We start from the raw sequence: 24,178 nt of genomic DNA, 5'->3' as shown, positions 1-24,178 counted from the left end.
CAGACATTGTGTTTATAATCTTAACTCTACTTTCGTTTTATTTTTTTCTCTCTTACCCAAATCACAGAAGGCTGACTGTCACCCTTTGGATCTTAGAAGTTACTGGTAATATTTTTCAGTCAGCTATTCCTTTTGAAACTAACACCATCAAATGTAATTAAGACAAGTCTCTTTGGAAAGGATACTCCTTTTAGAAGAGTTACTTTTAATTTCACAGACTTATAAATTGTAAAGAATAAAAAAAATTTAAAGATACACTCTTCCAAAAATCCTTCAATTCACACATTTAATAGCCTTAATGCTTCCTAAATGGTGGGGGGAGGAGTGGAGGGGCAGACTGCTTCACAGATACATCCAACAATTAGTTCATCCATGGAATATTTTACCCTCTTATTTTGGAAATATAAGTTTGGTCAAACTCTCATTTAAGTTCTTCACAATCTTATCTTTTTGCAACTCTGATTTCCTCTCAACTACTTCTACAACAGACTCTCCACCTGAGCCTCCCTGGTCCCCTTGCATGTACCCCAAGTCCCATGCATGTTGGCCCAGGTCTCAAGCTCTCAAATGCCTTCACTGCCTGCTGAGATCTCCCTATCCGCAAAGGCTCACAGTTTGTGAACAATACCTGTTTGTCTGAACAATACCTCAGAGATACCCCTGAGCCTGATGTCCACGCTGCGCGTGGCATGCTCTTAACTTTCATTCATATGCTTGCTGCCCAAGCCATTCTGCAAGCCTCAAGGACAGAGACTTATATATGCCCAGCACTAGCCGTACTACCCTCGGTGTAGTAGATGCCTGATCCATGTTACTTGACTTTAAAATCATCGGACTTCCCTGGTGGTCCAGAGGTTAAGAATCTGCCTGCCAATGCAGGGGACACAGGTTCAATCCCTGGTCCAGGCAGATTCCACATATCATGGGGCAATTAAGCCTGTGTGCCACAGCTACTGAGCCTGTGCTCCATAGTGAGAAGCTTGTGAATTGCAACTAGAGTAGCCTCCACTCTCCACAACTAGAGAAAGCCCGCACTCAGCCATGAAAACCCAGCACAGCCAAAAATAAAAATATAAATTATTTTTAAAAAATCATTTAAATCAGCATTATATCCGACAATTAACAACAACTGCTACTACCCTAAACGTGGGAGTCACCTGGCTATTTGAAAAATTGCATTAAAGTTTCTTCCAATAAAGAAAAGCTTGAAATGAATTTCTAGTTCTCTCCCTAAGAATGCTGGATTAAGAGGATACCAAGTACAATGGCTTCCCTTGTGGTTTAGTCGGTAAAGAATCTGCCTGCAATGCTGGACAGCTGGGTTCGATCCCTGGGTTGGGAAGATCCCCTGGAGAAGGAAAAGGCTACCCACTCCAGTATTCTGGCCTGGAGAATTCCACAGACCGTAGAGGCCATGGGGTCACAAAGAGTTGGGACACGACTGAGCGACTTTTACACACACACACACACATACAATGGCTGCTCAGGGAACCAATGGCCGGACACATCTCCAGCCTCATTGCTCTTAGATCATAGCTTCCCCCCATACCTCTTAATCCAAAACAGTCTCACTCCTCCATATAAAAAAGCAAAACCGTGTTTCTCAGTGGTGCTTGGTGGAAGAGGGTGTGGTTCTGCGTTAGCAGCTTCAGTTCCTGATACTGCCACTTGATGGCGCCCATGGGTGCAGAACAGGCAAAGAACAAGCCCAATTGCTACAGACCAATGGTCTCTGTGTGAAGCGGCCTGGGGACACACCATTCTCTGGTCCTGCAAGCTCCATGTTTTGTGCAGGCTGAACCTGGGCCTGTACTTTTCTTTAAACAAGTAAAGTCCTCAGACTGGACAGCAGGCAAATTTATTTTCAAGCCAACAGTAAGTCAGCTAGTACTCTGTGGTTTGAAGCCCTATAACTGAACAAACTCTTCTTGTACTCTTCAAAGCACTTTCAATCCTGCTGTCCCTTACCCCCAGCGGCCCTTCACTTCAGTGCTATAGAGTGGGAGTACTTTCTACCCAGCTGCAGTAATAGTCACCAGAACACTGAGACTCCAGCTGCAGTAATAGTCACCAGATACATTCAGACTTCACTGAAGTAGAAGCCCATGTCATGGTGAAGAAAAGTGTGCTGTATTGCTTGTTGGTTTATAAACAGCAAGTACCCAGGAAATACTCTTTGCAAAAAGCACTACAATTCAAAATTGCCAATAATTTCAATCACATTCCTCTCTTACTAAGTTCATTTGCCCAGCTTCTTTTGAAGTCAGTGGGAACTGAACTGTGGCAAATATAAAAATATGGGGGAAGAAAATATGAATAATTATTAAGCTTCTAATGCACTTTAAACCCTAGATTCTCATTTTCCTCTGTCATTTCTGCCCATCTTTCCGCTCTCCCTAAACATATGTTAGGGCACTAAGGCAATGCCAACTTCTTTACGTGACCAAGTCACTCTACTCAGCATCTGGGCACCTAAGGCCTCTACAGTCACATTTTCAGTATCACAATCTTATGAGACATGGCATCCACACCCTAATCGCCTTACAAATAAAAAATACATGAAACACACTACAAAACAGCAGGCGATCCAGAAGTAGGGAATTGCCTTTCAAATTTCTATATTCTGGCTAAGCCCCAGAAGTCTTCAAATGCCAGGGCGGGGTATCTAGAGACCCGGGGTCAAGTCCCCATGCTCCCATTAACTGAACCTCTAGGCCTCAGATGCATCTGCAGTGAACGATAATCACAGAGGGGTACTCCAGGAGTTAATGAATAAGAACTGGCATTTTCAATCTAAGTTAAGCTTATATTTAGTTTCTTCACCTAACATAGAACTATATGACCGTCACGACTGCTCTCCCCAGACCACATACTTGTCATAATGGAAATAAAAATAAAAGTCACATCACGAGAGCAGAGTACCCTTCATTAAGTCCTAATGGCTCGGAAACAGAGCTGATTTAAATATGGCTAAATCTTCCATCCGTAGAAACAAGTGGTCTTTAAAAAAATAGGGACGAGACTGAAAACACATAAACTCTTTTTAGTTTTACCCAGAACTCTTAAATCTGGGGGGGCGGGGGGAAATGGGTGAAAGAAAGCGGATCATAATATGCTAAATTTATTCCCTTAAGTAAGTGAGAAACAACTTGAATAAGGAAAAAAGAGCTACAAAACAAATCAACCAAGCACGACCAAGACAGTCTGGGTTTGTGTGTCCCCTCCTTCCAAGCCTCCCTAATTCATGCAGACATTCCCCAACTTACAGAAGGGTTCATGTGTAAATTAGCTGTTTGGAACTTTAAACACATTTTCCCATGAAAACAAAGCTACTTATTATACATCTTGGCAAGATGCCCAGGGTAGCCCTTTAAAAAGGTTTAGTTAACCCCATAATGGACCAAAAACCTCGTAACAATGGTTCTATGAGACGTGTATTCAGAATTTCAACCTGGGGTACTGGGAACACAGCTCCCCAAACAGGACAGGCATTGGGAACCATCCCAAGACATTGATTCCTTCCATCTGGTGCCAAACAGAAGGAGTAAGATGGAGGGAAGGATCGTTTGGGATGGCGCCACGAGAATGGTTGAGAGGAGGATCTTCCCTGGAACTCACAGGGTTCAGGACATGCTGCCCCCAAACACAGCACCTTGGCAGATTGAATATTTTAAGCTGAAGGAATGTGAGAAACAGCAAATGCGGGAAGGACTCTCTGACCTTTTTCAATGAAGCTGGCCACAAGACCCTCGGTAGAGGTTTGTGCCCTGTGCCCGGGGGAAAGGAGCACCTGATCTCCAGGACCAGATGAAGTGGGGAGCCAGAAAAACTGGCCTTGCGGAGTTTTCTCACTTTATTGCGTGCAGCACATATATTTGTCCTAGAACATTTTCTCTACTCTGGAAAGGTAGCACAAAAATGTACAGGTGTAAAAATCAAAACAGACTTATACAGAGAGCAAATGGGTCTCAGTAATTACCAGGTTCAAGCCCTGGGTCAGGAAGATCTCCTGGAGACGGAAACGGCAACCCACTCCAATATTCTTGCCTGGAGAATTCCATGGACAGGAGTCCATAGGGTTGCAAAGAATCGGACACCACTGAGTGACTAACACTTTCACTTTCAAGGGAACAAAAGAATGCAGAAATAACTCTTATCAGGCAAGAGAGGTAACAATAGCAAGAAAGTGAAAGTGAAGTTTCTTAGTCCTGTCCTACTCTTTGCGATCCCATGGACTGTAGCCCACCAGGCTCCTCCACCCATGCAATTTTCTAGGCAAGAATACTGCAGTGGGTTGCCATTTCCTTCTCCAGGGGATCTTCCCAACACAGGGATTGAACCTGGGTCTCCCCCATTCTGGGCAGATGCTTTATCACCTGAGCCACCAGGGGAATCCCATGGAATAACAGCAAAGATAATGTCAATTGCTGTTGTTGTTTACAGTGCCATAGGTAAAGACTCCCAGTTGTTTCAGTGATAAAGATTAGCCCGAAGAGCTTAACTACCACAGGATGAGATAGCTGGATGGCATCAGTGACACAATGGACATGAGTTTGAGCATGCTCCAGGAGTCGGTGATGGACAGGGAAGCCTGGCATGCTGCAGTCCATGGGGTCACAAAAGTAGGTCATGACTGAGCGACTGAACTGAAGGAATGATGATATCGACCTTTTCTGGCTCTTGTGATCGTACTCAATCAGTGCTTCCAAGGCCAAGTCCCTACATGAATATGCACATTCTCTTAGCTTAAAACTTTTCCAAAACTTTTCCAATTTTGTTTGTGATCAGTTCACCTCAGTTCAGTTCAGCTGCTCAGTCTTGTCTGACTCTTTGCGACCCCATGGACCCCAGCATGCCAGGCCTCCGTCCATCACCAACTCCCAACTTTACTCAAACTCATGTCCACTGACTCGGTGATGCCATCCAACCATCTCATCCTCTGTTGTCCCCTTATCCTCTTGCCTTCAATCGTTCCCAGAATCAGAGTCTTTTCAAATGAGTCAGCTCTTTGCATCAGGTGGCCAAAGTATTGGAGTTTCAGCTTCAACATCAGTCCTTCCAATAGACACTCAAGACCAATCTCCTTTAGGATGGACTGATTAGACCTCCTTGCAGTCCAACGGACTCCCAAGAGCCTTCTTCAACACCACAGTTCAAAAGAATCAACTCTTTGGTGCTCAGCTTTCTTTACAGTCAAACTCTCACATCCATACATGACTTATGGAAAAACCATAGCCTTGACTAGACAGACCTTTGTTGGCAAAGTAACATCTCTGCTTTTTAATATGCTATCTAGGTTGGTCATAATTTCTTTCCAAAGAGTAAGTGTCTTTTAATTTCATGGCTGCAGTCACCATCTGTAGTGATTTTGGAGCCCCCCAAAATAAAGTCTGTAACTGTTTCCACCGTTTCCTTATCTATTTGCCATGAAGTGATGGGACCAGACGCCATGATCTTAGTTTTCTGAATGCTGAGCTTTAAACCAACAGTTTCCACTCTCCTCTTTCACTTTCACCAAAGGTTCGTCTTCATTTTCTGCCATAAGGGTGGTGTCATCTGCATATCTGAGGTTATTGATCTCTTCCAGCAATCTTAATTCCAGCTTGTGCTTCATCCAGCCCAGAATTTCTCATGATGTACTCTGCATATAAGTTAAATTAGGAGGGTGACAATATACAGCCTTGACATATTCCTTTCCCTATTTGGAACTAGTCTGTTGTTCCATGTCCAGTTCTAACTGTTGCTTCCTGACCTGCATATAGGTTTCTCAAGAGGCAGGTCAGGTGGTCTAGTATTCCCATCTCAGAATTTTCCACAGTTTGTTGTGATCCACTCAATCAAAGCTTTGGCATAGTCAATAAAGCAGAAATAGATATTTTTCTGGAACTCTCTTGCTTTTTCAATGATCCATCAGATGTTGGCAATTTGATCTCTGGTTCCTCTGCCTTTTCTAAAAGCAGCTTGAACATCAGGAAGTTCACAGTCCACATATTGTTGAAACTTGGCTTGGAGAATTTTGAGCATTACTTTACTAGTGTGTGAGATGAGTGCAATTGTGTGGTGGTTTGAGCATTCTTTGGCACTAAGATATGCAGATGACACTACCCTTATGGCAGAAAGTGAAGAGAAACTAAAGAGCCTCTTGATGAAAGTGAAAGAGGAGAGTGAAAAAGTTGGCTTAAAGCTCAACATTCGGAAAACGAAGATCATGGCATTTGGTCCCATCACTTCATGGGAAATAGATGGGGAAACAGTGGAAACAGTGGCAGACTTTATTTTGGGGGGCTCCAAAATCACTGCAGATGGTGACTGCAGCCATGAAATTAAAAGATGCTTACTCCTTGGAAGAAAAGTTATGACCAACCTAGATAGCATATTGAAAAACCAGAGACATTACTTTGTCAACAAGGATCCATCTAGTCAAGGCTACGGTTTTTCCAGTGGTCATGTATGGATGTGAGAGTTGGACTGTGAAGAAAGCTGAGTGCCGAAGAATTGATGCTTTTGAACTGTGATGTTGGAGAAGACTCTTGAGGGTCCCTTGGACTGCAAGGAGATCCAACCAGTCCATTCTGAAGGAGATCAGCCCTGGGTGTTCTTTGGAAGGAATGATGCTGAAGCTGAAGCTCCAGTACTTTGGCCACCTCATGCGAAGAGTTGACTCATTGGAAAAGACTCTGATGCTGGGAGGAATTGGGGGCAGGAGGAAAAGGGGACGACAGAGGATGAGATGGCTGGATGGCATCACTGACTCGACGGACGTGAGTTTGAGTAAACTCCAGGAGAAGGTGATGGACAGGGAGGCCTGGAGTGCTGCGATTCATGGGGTCACAAAGAGTCAGACACGACTGAGCGACTGAACTGAACTTCTTTGGGACTGGAATGAAAACTGCCCTTTTCCAGTCCTGTGGCCACTGCTGAGTTTTCCAAATTTGCTGGCATATTGAGTGCAGCACTTTCACAGCATCATCTTTCAGGATTTGAAATAGCTCAACTGGAGTTCTATCACCTCTACTAGCTTTGTTTGCAGTGGCTTCCTAAGGTCCACTTGACTTCACATTCCAGGATGTCTGGCTCTACGTGATTGATCACACCATCGTGATTATCTGGGCCGTGAAGATCTTTTTTGTATTGTTCTTCTGTGTATTCTTCTTAATCTCTTCTGCTTCTGTTAGGTCCATACCAATTCTGTCCTTTGTTGAGCCCATCTTTGCATGAAATGTTCCCTTGGTATCAATTTTCCTGAAGAGATCTCTAGTCATTCCCATTGAATTGTTTTCCTCTATTTCTTTGCACTTATCACTGAGGAAGGCTTTCTTATCTCTCCTTGCTATTCTTTAGAACTCTGCATTCAAATGGGTATATTTTTCCTTTTCTCCTTTGCTTTTCGCTTCTCTTCTTTTCACAGCTATTCCTAAGGCCTCCCCAGACAGCCATTTTGCTTTTTTGCATTTCTTTTTCTTGGGGATGGTCTTGATCCCTGTCTCCTGTACAATGTCACAAACCTCCATCCATAGTTCATTAGGCACTCTATCAGATCTAGTCCCTTAAATCTATTTCTCACTTCCACTGTATAATTGTAAGACATTAAATTTAGGTCATACCTGAATGGTCTAGTGGTTTTCCTCACTTTCTTCAATTTCAGTCTGAATTTGGCAATAAGGAGTTCATGATCTTAGCCACAGCCAGCTCCCTGTCTTTTTTTTTGTTGACTGTATAGAGTTTCTTCACCTTTGGCTGCAAAGAATATAATCAATCTGATTTCGGTGTTGACCACCTGGTGATGTCCATGTGTAGAGTCTTCTCTTGTGTTGTTGGAAGAGGGCATTTGCTATGGCCAGTGCGTTCTCTTGGCAAAACTTTATTGCCCTGCTTTCATTCTGTACTCCAAGGCCAAATTTATCTGTTACTCCAGGTGTTTCTTGACTTCGTACTTTTGCATTTCAGTTCCCTATAATGAAAAGGACATCTTTTTTGGGTTCCAAAAGGTCTTATAGGTCTTCATAGAACCGTTCAACTTCAGCTTCTTCAGCATTACTAGTCAGATCTCTGTTCATTTCCAAAGCAAACCATTCTATATCATGGTAATCCAAACTTGGATTTGGATAGAATGGTTTGCCTTGGAAATGAACGGAGATCTGTCTGTTGTTTTTGAGACTGCATCCAAGTACTGCATTTTGGACTCTTCTGTTAACTATGATGGCTACCCCATTTCTTCTAAGAGATTCTTGCCCACAGTAGTAGATATAATGGTCATCTGCATTAAAAATCACCCATTCCAGTCCATTCTAGTTTTCTGATTCCCAAAATGTCAACGTTCACTCTTGCCATCTCCTGTTTGACCACTTCCAATTTGCCTTGATTCATGGACTTGACATTCCAGGTTCCTATACAATTGCTCTTTACAGCATCAGACCTTGCTTCCATTGTACAGCACTGGAGCGGCAAGTGGCTAAGAGGAAATACCCCATGTCCAAGGTCAGTAGGCGCGGCCATGAGGAGATACCCCACATCCAAGGTATGAGAAACCCAAGTAAGATGATAGGCACTGAGAGAGGGCATCAGAGGGCAGAAAGACTGAAACCACAATCTCAGTGAACTAGCCAATCTGATCACATGGACCACAGCCTTGTCTAACTCAATGAAACTAGGCCATGCCACGTGGGGCCACCCAAGACAGACAGGTCATAGTGGAGAGGTCTGACAGAATGTGGTCCACTGGAGAAGGGAATGGCAAACCACTTCAGGATTCTTTCCTTGAGAACCCCATGAACAGTATGAAAACGCAAAAAGATAGGAAACTGAAAGATGAACTTTCCAGGTCGGTAGGTGCCCAATATGCTACTGGAGATCAGTGGAGAAATAACTCCAGAAAGAATGAAGGGATGGAGCCAAAGCAAAAACAATACCCAGTTGTGGATGTGACTGGTGATAGAAGCAAGGTCCAATGCTTTAAAGAGCAGTACTGTTTGTGATAGACCTCAGTATCGTCTTTACTTGCTAGTAATAAATCCTTCCTTCTCCTGAAGTTTGGCTTGGTTGTGTCTTTTGACTTGACACCTACCAAGAGGTGAACTGAGTTTTCAAGTAACACATACGTGCTTTTGTAAAACTTACAAAAGTAAGATATGCTGATAAACATGGCACCCCAAAATATAGGCATAAGGATTATTCTGAGCTGAAGGCATCTGAGAAGCAGATTAAGAAATCTCTGGACTCCTATTTGCCTAAAAGCAGGACAGAAGTTTAGAAAAGAGCTCCTCTGCTCTTTACCAGGAAGGACAAAGGTTAATCCCTGGAGATAACTTTAGATCCTTATCAAGGGAGAAGTCACCAACTTAAATTTGCATAACGAATTTTATTCTTGCTTTTCCTGGTATACTTTCCACAACTAACCTTCCCTGTACTTTTATCTTGAGCTTTAAGACAGCATTTTAGCCTGAATTCTAAGCTAACTCCTTGAGTAACTCACTCTTCTTGGGGGCATCTCTCATGTATACAAGAGGCACACATGTTAATAAACTTGTTTGTTTTTCTCTTGTTAATCTTTTATTACAGAAGACTCAGTAGAGAACTCAGAAGAGTATGGGGAAATTATTTTTCTTCCCCTACTAACCACAATCAGTTAAAACTGCTGTCTCTTTCCACTCCTGCCTTCCCCTCCATTATATCAACACTTCCTCTCTTGCCAGGTGACACTACATTTGATTTGAAAAAATACCACTGCTTTGGGTTCAGTGGGAAATATTGACGTGGTGCACAGTAATTTCTGAGTTATTACAGGCTGCTCTGGTCTAAGAACGCCTTCCAAGAATATTCCTACTTCCCACTATGTCAACACAACAAGGTATCATGGCATTTTATTATGGTAAGACTGAATGTCATGGTACCTAGCAATGGATTCTACGAGCAGTGAAGGAAAACATACTGTTCATGGGGCTCTCAAGGCAAGAATACTGAAGTGGTTTGCCATTCCCTTCTCCAGTGGACCACATTCTATCAGTAATGGTATGGACCTGACAGAAGCAGAAGATATTAAGAAGAGGTGGCAAGAATACACAGAAGAACTGCACAAAAAAGATTTTCACGACCCAGATAATCATGATGGTGTGATCACTCACGTAGAGCCAGACATCCTGGAATGTGAAGTCAAGTGGGCCTGAGGAAGCATCACTATGAACAAAGCTAGTGGAGGTGATGGAATTCCAGTTGAGCTATTTCAAATCCTCAAAGATGATGCTGTGAAAGTGTTGCACTCAATATGCCAGCAAATTTGGAAAACTCAGCAGTGGCCACAGGACTGGAAAAGGTCAGTTTTCATTCCAATCCCAAAGAAAGGCAATGCCAAAGAATGCTCAAACTACTGCAAAGTTGCACTCATCTCACACGCTAGTAAAGTAATGCTCAAAATTCTCCAAGCCAGGCTTCAGCAATACGTGAACCGTGAGCTTCCAGATGTTCAAGCTGGTTTTAGAAAAGGCAGAGGAACCAGAGATCAAATTGCCCACATCCGCTGGATCATCAAAAACACAAGAGAATTCCAGAAAAGCATCTATTTCTGCTTTATTGACTATGCCAAACCCTTTGACTGTGTGGATCACAATAAACTGGAAAATTCTGAAAGAGATAGGAATATTAGACCACCTGACCTGCCTCTTGAGAAATCTGTATGCAGGTCAGGAAGCAACAGTTAGAACTGGACATGGAACAACAGACTGGTTCCAAATAGGGAAAGGAGTACATCAAGGTTGTATATTGTCACCCTGCTTATTTAACTTATATGCAGAGTACATCATGAGAAATTCTGGGCTCGATGAAGCACAAGCTGGAATCAAGATTGCTGGGCAAAATATCAACAACCTCAGATAGGCAGATGACAGTACCCTTATGGCAGAAAGCGAAGAAGAACTAAAGAGCCTCTTAATGAAAGTGAAAGAGGAGAGTGAAAAAGTTGGCTTAAAGCTCAACATTCAGAAAACTAAGATCATGGCATCCGGTCCCATCACTTCATGGGAAATAGATGGGGAAACAGTGGAAACAGTGACAGACTTTATTTTGGGGGGGGGCTCCAAAATCACTGTAGATGGTGACTGCAGCCACGAAATTAAAAGATGCTTGCTCTTTGGAAGAAAAGTTATGACCAACCTAACTGCTGCTACTGCTAAGTTGCTGTCGTGTCCAACTCTATGGGAGCCCAGAGACGGGAGCCCACCAGGCTCCCCCGTCCCTGGGATTCTCCAGGCAAAAACACTGGAGTGGGTTGTCATTTCCTTCTCCAATATAAGAAAGTGAAAAGTGAAAGTGAAGTCGCTTAGTCATGTCCAACTCTTTGCAACCCCATGGACTGCAGCCCACCAGGCTCCTCCGTCCATGGGATTTTACAGGCAAGAGTACTGGAGTGGGTTGCCACTACCTTCTCTGGACCAACCTAGACAGCATTTTAAAAAGCAGAGACATTTACTTTGTCAACAAAGGTCCGTCTAGTCAAGGCTATGGTTTTTCCAGTGGTCATGTATGGATGTAAGAGTTGGACTATAAAGAAAGCTGAATGCAGAAGAATTGATGCTTTTGAACTGTGGTGTTGGAGAAGACTCTTGAGAGTCCCTTGGACTGCAAGGAGATCCAACCAGTCCATCCTAAGGAGATCAGTCCTGGGTGTTCATTGGAAGGACTGATGCTAAAGCTCCGATACTTTGTCCACCTGATGCAAAGAGACGACTCATTAGAAAAGACCCTGATGCTGGGAAAAATTGAGGGCAGGAGAAGGAGGTGACAGCGGATGAGATCATTGGACAGTATCACCGACTCAAAGGACAGAAGTTTGAGCAAACTCCAAGAGATGGTGAAGGACAGGAAGACTGGTGTGCTGCAGTCCATGGGATAGCAAAGAGTCAGACACAACTGAGTGACTGAACAACAACTCACATTCTGAGATGGCCCACACTCTGCGGAGTGTGTTTCTCTTTAAATAAATCCACTTCTTACCTATTACTTTGTCTCTCACTGAATTCTTTCTGCAATGAGACATCAAGAACCTGAGCTTCACTGAGTGCTGAAACCAGGTATGTGATCTCAGTTGGAAGACTGTGAGGTCAAGTCCCAATCTGGGGTGCATGGTGTTCAGAGGAATGGCTAGTCTTATAGGGAAATCACCCCCCTATACCCAGTTTCCATGCTGCCACTTCTAAGGCTGCCTAAATGTCACTTGTGCCCAAATTTCCTCAGGAAGAGAGCTTGTGAGGCACTGCACTTCCCAACCCATGGAATGTTTTCCCTTGAATAAAGGACATCACCCTTGCTACTAAATTGTATTATTTCTGTCATTTAACACCACTCTTGGGCTTCCCTGGTAGCTCAGCTGGTAAAGAATCTGCAACGCAGGAGACCCTGGTTTGATTCCTGGGTCGGGAAGATCTGCTGGAGAAGGAATAGGCTACCCACTCCAGTATTCTTGGGCTGCCCTGGTGACTCAGCTGGTAAAGAATCTGCCTGCAAAGTGGGAGACCTGGGTTCGACCCCAGGGTTGGGAAGATCCCCTGGAGAAGGGGACAGCTACCCACTCCAGTGTTCTGGCCTCGAGAATCCCATGGTCCATGAGGGCATAAAGAGTCGGACACAACTTTCACTTTCACAGGGAAGATATTAGGCTGCAGAGGATGTGATGGTTAGACGGCATCACCGACTCAATGGACATGAATTTGAGCAAACTCCAGGATACTGGAGGACAGAGGAGCCTTGTGTGCTACAATCCATGGGGTCACAGAGAGCCGGACATGACTTAGCGACTGAACAACAGTTAATGAAGGTTGTCAATCAAAATGTATTTTGGGCTTATTCAGTGCACAAGAAAACGTGAGATGCCCTGGAATTTTACAGCCTGTGAAGAAAGCTGGAAGACGTTTTTCCAATTCTGACAACAATCCTAAATTTTACATGACGTGGACAATAAAGGAGAGCACGGCAGTGGCAGAGGAGCTGGGTTGGTGAACAATACCAAGTCTGGCTTACGGAAAATCAGTTAACTGGCAGTAGGCATACAGAAGAAGAGTCAGGGTGGTAGTCAGTAAGTCTTGTTCTGCACAAGTTGAGTTTCAGCTACAAAGGGAACATTTAACTGAATGGGACTGAGTGGAGAGGCTGGAGCTGGAAACAGGGGTGTGCCAATCACCAAAACAGAAAAAGAAGCTGGGAGCAGATGAGAGAACCCTGGGAGACAGAGGAGGGGACGACCAGAAAACAGTAGTGGGTAAAGGGCTGGGGGAGAAATAAAGGGAGCCTTTAAAAAGACAAGAACTGGCTGAAAAGGCCAGAAGAAAACTAAAGGTGTCTAATGTCCCTGAAACCAGGGAAAAAGTGGGCATAATGAAAGTGGTTTACCGTGCTGGAGACTCCAGAGGTCACAATGGAAAAACTGAAGAGTACTGTTGGGCTGACAGCTCGGTCAGCTGTGACCCACGAGAACACCTGCAGCTGCTTGGCCAGGCTGGAATTGAGGTTCCAGTGCATCCCAAGAGAGTTTTCTAGGCGGCAGGGGGTGGGGGGAGTGGGTGGTAACTATCTGCAAACCACCAATGGTTAGGTAAGAGTTTTCTACTGATTCCTTTAGCTGAGCCCTCAGAGCTCCCTGGAAAACAGGTCATGGGTGGACACCTGACCCATCGCCGCACGCTGGCCAGGCCAGGGCTGCACCCTTCCTTCTCCACTTCCTCCCAACCCCAGGAGTTCTTCAAGCAGGTACACTTTCTCCTTCCCCTGTCCGCTCTCCCTCGTACAAGCCAGTCAGGTGCAGATGCAAACCCAAAAGTCCCCAGGGGTGGTGGGGTGGACAGCAGGGAGAAGCAGGTGGGTAGGAGAATGAAGGACAGGCAGGTAAAGGCAGCGGAAAGAAGGAAGCTGGTGTGATGACTGGAATAGGCAAATAGTGGGGAAATCCAATGTTTCAGCCTAACTCTATAAAGAGAATCAATCAGACACCTAATTTACACTTCCATGACAAAATGTTATTGTCTTAAAGTCTAATCTCAAAAAAGAAACCAGGAAGAGCATTCCTAAAGCCACTGCATTGAGTTTCAGGTATAGACAATTTAGAAGTGACATTTATTTTGTGGAGGAGGAAGAGTTCAATTTCTAACACTTGCTAACACTTCTGTCAAACAGAGTGCAGCATAACTTTCCAGCAAGAGATGTATTTCAGGCAGAGCATGACACTACTGATAAATATAACCATCAGATAGAACCCTTTCTCAAAAATACCTGGTGCAACCACTTTTTTTAAAAAGTTCTATTCATCTTGAGAACTCTAAGTTATCCATGGGTTCCTACTGAATAAGACATGAAGAAACTACAGACGGGCTCAAAACAAGGAAATCATTTCACGTGACTTCTCCAGTGATACCAAAGTGTGGGCAAAAATGACACAGAACATCAATATTAAGTTATTCCCTTGGTTCACTGATGCTCAGTCGTGGCAAAAATATAATGACAGAACAAAAAAGGGAAAGCAAAACACCATCGAGGCTGGTGCTGGATGACAAACACTGACTTGCTTTGGTGCAAACTAAAGACTGCCTTAATGCCAACAGCTAACAGTAAAGGAGTAATCACTGCTTAGAGAAGCCATAATATGCTCCACCAATCACAAACGATAGTCAAGCTGAAAAAAGTCACTTTGGACACTGGAACCTCTGGGTTTACATAGGTAAAACCCCACTACAACAGTAATCTCTTCATGTAGAAGTATTTTTACAGTACTTTAAGGTGCTCACATCTCCCATGTGATTCTCTCAAGCAAGCAGTAGGAGAGGGAGGCATTATTACCATCGTGTGCGGTAATCTCAGTAAGCTGAAATTTCCCAGAGCACCAAGGACCAGGTTCCCACTGCCACTCACAGCAAAGGCATTCTGAGCCACTGCACAGGTGGGAATGCGACAGGAGCCGGCGAGCCTCTTTCAGCGGGTTTTGCTCCAGGTTGGTTAACAGATAGCTAAATCCGTGTGCACAGACTCAACATAACGTTTAAATCACTTTTATAAGGTATAAAACTTTCCAGTTCTCGAAGCCCACCTAACAACCTACACTGTCCTCCTCTCAGTACCTTGGTGGAAACAGCAGAGGCCATAAAATGCATGCATGTGGGCAGCTGATTAGTTAGTAGCAGAGAGAGGAACCCAGGCCTCTACTTGCCCAGTTCCAAGCCATTACTGCTTAAACAGAAGACAATGTAATACCCACAAAGCAAACGATCAACTGCGACAAGAAGAGAGAGCTAGCTCTGTTTCTAACTCATTTTCTACAGAACACCAAAAAAAAAGGTATGCCCAAAGAGCCCGAACCAGCAAACGAATGAGAGCTCTCTACCCAGGGTAGTCACGCAGGCATAGAAATCTGAATGCTTTTTAAGGAAAAAGAAAGCAAAGAATCAATGTCACTGCAGAGCCTACAATAATAATAAATGTCTAAAAATCCTGCCTATGGTTTTTCCAAGGTTAACTGAGACAAACCATTAGAAAGATCTACATGGTCAAACTAATTTAAACAAAGTGTTGGGCCAAAATGGTAACTTCAAGAATGATAAGCCCCAAAAGCTTAAAAATTAAACAGGTTTGACCTTTTGAATAAATCTTTGCCTTCAATTCTACAGTGAGGGATAGCACCTCATTAGATGAACAGCCTTTACGCTGCTTTCAGAAAAAAACAGCTATTAAGCCTTCACTAAACTTAAAGGTAAGGTGCAATGTTTTATAACAACAGGAGTAGAGAATGACACAGAATTTCAGTTCTTTTTCGAGCATAACCTTTAGAAATCAAGAAACGAAAAATTCTACCTGCATCCCTCTGCTTCACCACAATCACTGAATGGTTCTAGTTTTCTTACCAAATAATAAAATCATCAGTTTTCTCTACGCTGCCAACTTTGTGAAACACAAAGAATACAGTAGCCACACTGTTAATAACAGCACCACCAGGTACTGGGTGCCTTTTGACTACAACCTGTTTCACCGATTGTGTATGTGTTACCTCGCTGAACTCCTAAATAAAACTCACAAAGAAGAAGTGCCCAAGTGGGCAGAAAGTTCTTGAATATGAACTCAAAAGCATCGTCGCTGTATTTTTGCAAACCCAACAAACCTACCTGCAAGTTCTGGAAGCCCCAGAACTGCCTGAAGGAGCCTGAGAGAGCACAGAGCCTGAGACAGCACAACAGTGTTCAAGGGCTGTGTATCTGGTTTCATGGAAACCTGCCAGTGGGAGAGGCACGTCTAGCAAAGGCAGGAAAAAACACCGGTGCCTCAAAATCATTCTTCAAAAACCGTAAGTAAGTCATTCTTCATTTTTTTTAGGAATCTGATGAAAGCTATGGATCTTCTTCCCAGAGACTCACATACAAAAATTTTGCATCATTTTAGAAGGCTTAGACTCCTAACGTCCATCTATATTACAACAGAATGAGATTAAAAAAAAAAAAAAACAGACACAAGAGTTCTTTAGAAATTGTTTGAAAAGTTAGCACAATTTTGCTCATGTAAGTGAGCCTAGTTTTAATGCTTCTGACAAATCCTCTGCAAAGATGTCACCAAAGTAAAGGGAATTTTAGGTGCTACCACTGATGCTCACCGTTTTCCCGTGCAATTCCTGTCGTTCAGGCCGCCAACCTTGTTTATGGCAGACCACGCTGTGAGAGCCACGTACGGCAGGGAGGCGGCTTGAGTATAAGTGAGTGATCTGGGCTTGTGAGAGACCTAGATTCGAGGACAACAGTCAAAAATAAGCAGTGACCTGTGAACCTATGAACACAATTAAGTACACGTACACTCTGCCAGGTTCAGTGATTATCATAAACCCTACTCTAAGATTATTCCTAAGGAATTTCTCCAAATGACTCAATCTGCCAAGCAGAGGGTCAGTAAGGTTTTATAGGTTACATTATTGGATACAGCTGTTTAATTCTTCACAAAAAAGACCACATTCAACAATCCCATTAGTCCTAACTATGGCCAGAAACAAATCCAAATACACTTTGAGCCCTCATAAATACATTCTAATTTGTTTTGGGGATTAGCTGTTTGCTTTGCTCCCACTCAGTGGGTAAATAATCCACCTGCAATGCAGGAGACACAGGAGATGCAGGTTAGATCCCTGGGTCGGGAAGATCCCCTGGAGGAGGAAAACGGCAACTCACTCCAGTGTCCTTGCCTGGAAAATCCCATGGACAGAGGAGCCTGGCGGGTTATAGCACATGGGGTCACAAAGGGTAGGACACAACCGAACGTACAGCACAATCTCTCCAGACTTTTCTAATCTCAGTAATACCCCTTTCCCGCTCCTGCTCTCCCTTCTGCAGCCAATTTTCTTAATATTAACTCCTTTCTTTCTAATTAAACTGCCAGGCCTCCTGACTGTATTTGATTAGACTCCTGTTTTGAAGTTATTTGAAACAGCTTGATACTTCCAATGCTTCCATTTATGATGAATCAGTATGCTCCATTTGGTATATTTGCTTCCAACAATTTACACTGAGGATAAAACCAAAGAACACAGCAGGGTTTCTAGATCTCACAAATCCCTGCTCCACAAGATACAGATAACTGCTCTGGCAGGCAGCACTATTTAAATGACATCCAATACATTTAAAAATATTTTTTAAAATTCCTATTCTCTCAGTTCTTTTGAAACCACCCATAAAACTTGAACCTGATCTCAAAAAAAAAAAAAAAAAAAAACACCAATTATGTCAGAGATAGTTGTCAGTCTTTGTTCTACTTTCCAACAGCATTTCAGCACAGAACCAGCGAGTTACCTCATTCCCACTGACAACAACGAATTCTGACAGAGTGCCTTGTTTCCAGGGGGGAACTGCAGCCCAGACCTGAAACACACACACTGTGCGTCAGAAACACATCTTTTTAAGACAAAGCTAATCATGACAGTGTTCCCCAGTACATACCCCACACCCCGTGAGAAAAGAGCACAAGTCCACAACCCACCAAACAGCAGTTATTTTCACATGATATCAATGTGTAATTTAGAATGATTCTGGATTTACCAAGTCAAACCACATTGGAGGTCAGGTCAGTTCAGTTCAGCCACGTCCAACTCTTTGCAACCCCATGGAATGCAGCACACCAGGACTCCCAGTCCATCACCAACTCCCAGAGTTTACTCAAACTCATGTCCATTGAGTCAGTGATGCCATCCAACCATTTCATCCTCTATTGTCCCCTCCTCCTGCTGCCTTCAATTTTTCCCAGAATCAGGGTCTTTTCAAATGAGTCAATTCTTCCTATCAGGTGGCCAAAGTATTGGAGTTTCAGCTTCAGCGTCAGTCCTTCCAATGAATATTCAGGACTGATTTCCTTTAGGATGGACTGGTTGGATCTCCTTGCAGTCCAGGGGACTCTCAAGAGTTTTCTCCAACACCACAGTTCAAAAGCATCAAATCTTCAGCACTTAGCTTTCTTTATAGTCCAACTCTCACATCTATACATGACTTATGGAAAAACGATAGCCTTGACTAGATCGACCTTTGTTGACAAAGTAATGTCTCTGCTTTTGAATATGCTATCTAGGTTGGTCATAACTTTTCTTCCAAGGAGTAAGAGTCTCTTAATTTCATGGCTGCAGTCACCATCTGCAGTGATTTTGGAGCCCCCCAAAGTAAAATCTGACACTGTTTCCACTGTTTCCCCATCTATTTCCCATGAAGTGATGGGACCGGATGCCATGATCTTAGTTTTCTGAATGTTGAGCTTTAAACCAACTGTTTCCACTCTCCTCTTTCACTTTCATCAAGAGGCTCTTCAGTTCTTCACTTTCTGTCATCAGGGTAGTGTTATCTACATATCTGAGGTTATTGATATTTCTCCCAGCAATCTTGATTCCAGCTTGTGCTTCATCGAGCCCAGTGTTTCTCATGATGTACTCTGCATATAAGTTAAATAAGCAGGGTGACAATATACAACCTTGATGTACTCCTTTCCCTATTTGGAACCAGTCTGTTGTTCCATGTCCAGTTCTAACTGTTGCTTCCTGACCTGCATACAGATTTCTCAAGAGGCAGGTCAGGTGGTCTAATATTCCCATCTCTTTCAGAATTTTCCACAGTTTATTGTGATCCACGTAGTCAAAGGCATTGGCATAGTCAATAAAGCAGAAATAGATGTTTTTCTGGAACTCTCTTGCTTTTTCAGTGATCCAACGGATGTGGGCAATTTGATCTCTGGTTCCTCTGCCTTTTCTAAAACCAGCTTGAACACCTCGAAGTTCACGGTTCACATACTGTTGAAGCCTGGCTTGGAGAATTTTGAGCATTACTTTACTAGCGTGTGAGATGAGTGCAATTGTGCGGTAGTTTGAGCATTCTTTGGCATTGCCTTTCTTTGGGATTGGAAAGAAAACTGCCATTTTACAGTCCTGTGGCCACTGCTGAGTTTTCCAAATTTGCTGGCATAGTGAGTGCAGCACTTTCAAAGCATTCTCTTTTAGGATTTTAAATAGCTCAACTGGAATTCCATCACCTCCACTAGCTTCGTTTGCAGTGGCTTCCTAAGGCCCACTTGACTTTGCATTCCAGGATGTCTGGCTCTAGGTGAGTGATCACACCATCATGACTATCTGGGTCATTAAGATCTTTTTTTTAATAGTTTTTCTATGTATTCTTACCACCTCTTCTTAATATCTTCTGCTTCTGTTTGGTCCATAACAATTCTGTCCTTTATCAAGCCCATCTTTGCATGAAATGTTCCCTTGGTATCTCTAATTTTCTTGAAGAGATCTCTAGTCATTCCAATTGTTTTCCTCTATTTCTTTGCACTGATCACTGAGGAGGGCTTTCTTATCTCTCCTTGGTATTCTTTGAAACTCTGCATTCAAATGGGTATATCTTTCCTTTTCTCCTTTACTTTTCGCTTCTCTCCTTTTCACAGCTATTTGTAAGGCTTCCTCAGACAGCCATTTTGCACTTTTTTGCATTTTTGTCAGGAATGGTCTTGATACCTGTCTCCTGTACAATGTCACAAACCTCCATCCACAGTTCATCAGGCACTCTATCAAGTCTAATCCCTTGAATCTATTTCTCACTTCCACTGTATAATTGTAAGGGATTTGATTTAGATCATCCCTGAATGGTCTACTAGTTTTCCCTACTTTCTTCAATTTCAGTCTGAATTTGGCAATAAGGAGTTCATGAACTGAGCCACAGTCAGCTCTCTCTTTTTTTGCTGACTGTATAGAGCTTCTCCATCTCTGGCTGCAAAAAATATAATCAATCTGATCTTAGTGTTGACCAGCTGGTGATGTCCATGTGTAGAGTCTTCTCCTGTGTTGTTGAAAAAGGGTGTTTGCTGTGACCAGTGCATTCTCTTGGCAAAACTCTATTAGCCTTTGCCCTGCTACATTCTGTACTCCCAAGGCCAAATTTGCCTGCTACTCCAGGTGTTTCTTGACTACCTACTTTTGCATTCCAGTCCCCTATACTGAAAAGGCCATCTTTTTTGGGTGTTAGCTCTAGAAGCTCTTGTAGCTCTTCACAGAACCATTCAACTTCAGCTTCTTCAGCATTACTGGTCAGGGCACAGACTTGGATTACCGTTTGCCTTGGAAACAAACAGAGATCATTCTGTCATTTTTGAGATTGCTTCCAAAGTACTGCATTTTGGACTCTTTTGTTAACTAGGATGGCTACTCCATTTCTTCTAAGGGATTCTTGCCTTCAGTAGCAGATAAAAATAATGATCATCTGAGTTAAATTCACCCATTCCAGTCCATTTTAGTTCGCTGATTCCTAAAATGTCAACATAGGAGGTAGACAGCAGTAAATCCTGCTGTATTTACTCACTACTTAGAGCACCAGCCGGAGAAGGCAATGGCACCCCACTCCAGTATTCTTGCCTGGAAAATCCCATGGATGGAGAAGCCTGGTAGGCTGCAGTCCATGGTGTAGCTAAGAGTTGGGCATGACTGAGCAACTTCACTTTCACTTTTCACTTTCCTGCATTGGAGAAGGACATGGTAACCCACTCCAGTGTTCTTGCCTGGAGAATCCCAGGGACAGAGGAGCCTAGTGGGCTGGCGTCTCTGGGGTTGCCCAGAGTCGGACACGACTGAAGCGACTTAGCAGCAACAGTAGAACACCAGCAAGAACATGTTCTCTGGAGCTTTAATCCTGGATTCTATCATTTATTTGCTGTGGGACCTCTTTACAGCTTAACTCTCACCTGTAGACTGGCCTAACTGTACTCACTTCACAGAGATTAAATTAGTTTGTTTTTTTTAAATGAAAAACAACTGGAACAGTGCTATTATTATGAGCTGACTTTAATTTCTTGGTATAAAAGTTCAAAATGACAAGGGACAGGTGATTATATCAACCTTTAGCTATTTCAAAACCATCTAACCCATAAGATAGAAATTGTCATTTAAAGACTTAAAAAGTCCCAATCATATCTTTTTTCACTTGTCTATATATTTTTTCTTTAAAAAAGTTTTTTAATTGCGGGTAATTGCTTTATAAGCTTTACAACGCTGTGCTGCTTTCCACTGCACAACACCATGAGTCAGTTCTAAGTAGGCACATATCCCCTCCCTCTTGAGCCTCCTTTCCTACATGTCCCTAAAGACTTGCAATTCTCAGGCACTAGCTTTAGAATGTTCAAGCACAGCAAGCTATTGTGACAGAGCCAGAAAAGAGAATCATGAACTGAACCAAGAAAAGGAGGGTTCCAGCCAAAGCTCAGTATATTTGTTGAAAAGAAGAAGAAAAGGTTAGTGATATGGAATATACTTCCAAAAGCAGGAGAATGAAACCAGCCAATTTTGAAAAGGAATAGCGGAATGTGACAACTCACCTCATCTCCAGGTTTGAAGTACCTTACATCAAGTCCACACTCCATCACCACACCAGACACATCCCGACCCAGAGTCAGAGGAAATTCTTCTCCTTTGATTTTAACATGTAAAGGATCACGTTTCATATTTAAAGCTGTGGCTCCATAACCACCTAGAAGATACAATTTACTTTTTTCTTCCAAAAGAATGAGATGCTTTCAAAACTGCTGCACTTATGCACCAGGTACAATTCTAGATCCTCAAGAAGTAGATTATAAAGTAATCAATCTTACAAATTTTTTACCATCACACAGGAAAGCATAAAAACAATGAGTGTTGTTCCTTTCCAAGAAAATTACTAGGAAAGTTATCACTTTTAAAGAAATTTTATATTGGACTATAGTTAATTAACAATCATTTTTTGAAATCTAATTCTGAAACGAATTTGAGAACTGGTCTTTGAAGATGGTTTCCTTATTAATTTATTCATTCATGAACTTTTTCAACATGAAATCATTTGAAGCCAAGTCTGGTGAAGCAGATAAATGTCAAAGTTGTCTGCAGTTAAGCAAATAAATAAGGCATAGGTATAGTATCTGATACTAAGACACTGGTCTATGAGTAACTGTCCCTGTCTCCCAAAAAATGTTTCTAAAACACCTTTGGGTTAAGTGTAAGATTCCCAAATGGAAAAGAACCACTTGGCTGCATCAACTCTGATATGCTAAATCACGCTGATTGTGTCATTGTATATCTTTTTAAGAATATTTACATAAATATCAACAGAACTGAAATGTTCCTCTGATCACTTGTTTTTCAAAATAAATTGGCTACATATAATAATCCAAAGCAGTTTATTACACATCATCCACACATAAAATGGTTTTCCTAAGACACAAAAGTGTCTGCTGTCATCTTTTCTGCTTGACATCCTCCTGAGAACATTTCTGCTACATGAGGCTCTCCAAGAGAAGCATCTTGCTTATCTTTTTAGGGTCATGCACCACAATTCATGCTCCAGAATCACTAAACCATTCTGAAAGTTTCCCCTTTTCTCCCACTCATCCTCATCAGATCTTAAGGATGAGGAGAAACCAGCAAAGGAGCCCAAGAAGGTTTGGCTAGTGAAAAGGTATCCAGAAAGTCAAGTGAAGAGGGCCATTTAAAGAAGTCAGATGCTGCTGCCAGGGAAGAAATTTTTCAAACAAGGTCAAGAGCTGCCAACAGACCTTTAAGAAACAAAAAAATTCCCCCCCGCAAACAAAATATTGGATCCAACAGCACAGAAGTCTTTGGTGACCTTTTTAGGAGCAGTTTTTATGGCATGGGGTGACAGAGAGTATAGGAATGAGGAACTGAACACCATGAGAACATTCAACTCTTCCAAATATTGATAGTATTGCTATAGAAGAGTGGAAAAATGGGGCAGTGGCTGGAGAAGGGAAAGTGAGATTGAAGATTTGTGGTGGTGGGTGGTGGTGGTTTAGTTGCTACGTTGTGTCTGACTCTTGTGATCCCACAGACTGTACTCCACCAGACTCCTTTGTCCATGGGATTCTCCAGGCAAGAATACTGGAGTGGGTTGCCATTTCCTCCTCCAGGGGATCTTCCCAATCGAGGGATCAAGCCCTGGTCTCCTGCATTGCCCGCGAATTCTTTACACCTGAGCCACCAGGGAAGCCCACTGAAGGACTTTTAAGTCTTTTTTTTTTTTTTTGGTGCTCTTTATGAGTGGAGAACTAACAGCCAATGTGAGTGATCCAGGGGAAAGGGAAACACTGAAGATACAGGAGACAATTGCTGAAACAATGCTCCTGAGTGGGTGAGCAGGCATGGGGTCTAGAACCTTGGTGGAGGGCTGGCCTTAGATGGGAACAATGATATTTAATCCATACAGCAAGAGGTAGAGAATACAGGGAGAGAGGCTGACAGGGGAGAGCAGAAGTTGTTTTTCTAATAAAAAATCAAGACACATGGAAGAAAGCATTTTAAAGTTGGGCAAGTCCCAGAAAATCTAAGCTGATGGCCACCATGCCGATATTAGATACATGCCAGCTGGCTAGTTAGGAGTGCATTCTACCAGGGGGAAAATAACTTCCCATGTAATACTCACAAAAATTACATTTAGTCTTCCTGTCTTACATTCCTTTTCCACCTCTCAAACACAATAAAACAATTATTCACTGAAATTCCTATGCGATTTGATCAACAAAAGTGGGAATTTAGTCAAGTAAAATTTTCAAGCTGCCAAAAAAACAACAACAACAACAAACCATTCCAGTCCCTTTCTGAGCTTCACAGCCTGCAAAAGAAGGCTGTTTTCCTCGGTTACTTGGATATCGACTGAGTAGTCCT

At 42.8% G+C, this 24,178-nt stretch overlaps 1 protein-coding gene across 1 annotated transcript in view; it reads right to left on the bottom strand.

Moving 5' to 3' along the window:
- The window catches only part of RTN4IP1 (reticulon 4 interacting protein 1), a 52,349-nt gene that overhangs the window by 24,939 nt on the left and 3,232 nt on the right, over nt 1-24,178 (bottom strand). Inside the window, exons 2-4 of the mRNA XM_068985337.1 lie at nt 21,844-21,995; nt 17,799-17,867; nt 16,616-16,740 (exon numbers count right to left, since the gene is read on the bottom strand). Coding sequence (XP_068841438.1) covers nt 16,616-16,740; nt 17,799-17,867; nt 21,844-21,995 — 346 coding nt within the window. The remainder of the gene's footprint in view (nt 1-16,615; nt 16,741-17,798; nt 17,868-21,843; nt 21,996-24,178) is intronic.

The sequence above is a fragment of the Capricornis sumatraensis genome, chromosome 13 (assembly GCF_032405125.1).
Source record: "Capricornis sumatraensis isolate serow.1 chromosome 13, serow.2, whole genome shotgun sequence".
Taxonomy (NCBI): domain Eukaryota; kingdom Metazoa; phylum Chordata; class Mammalia; order Artiodactyla; family Bovidae; genus Capricornis; species Capricornis sumatraensis.
This window is presented reverse-complemented; position numbering and strand designations above follow the sequence as displayed.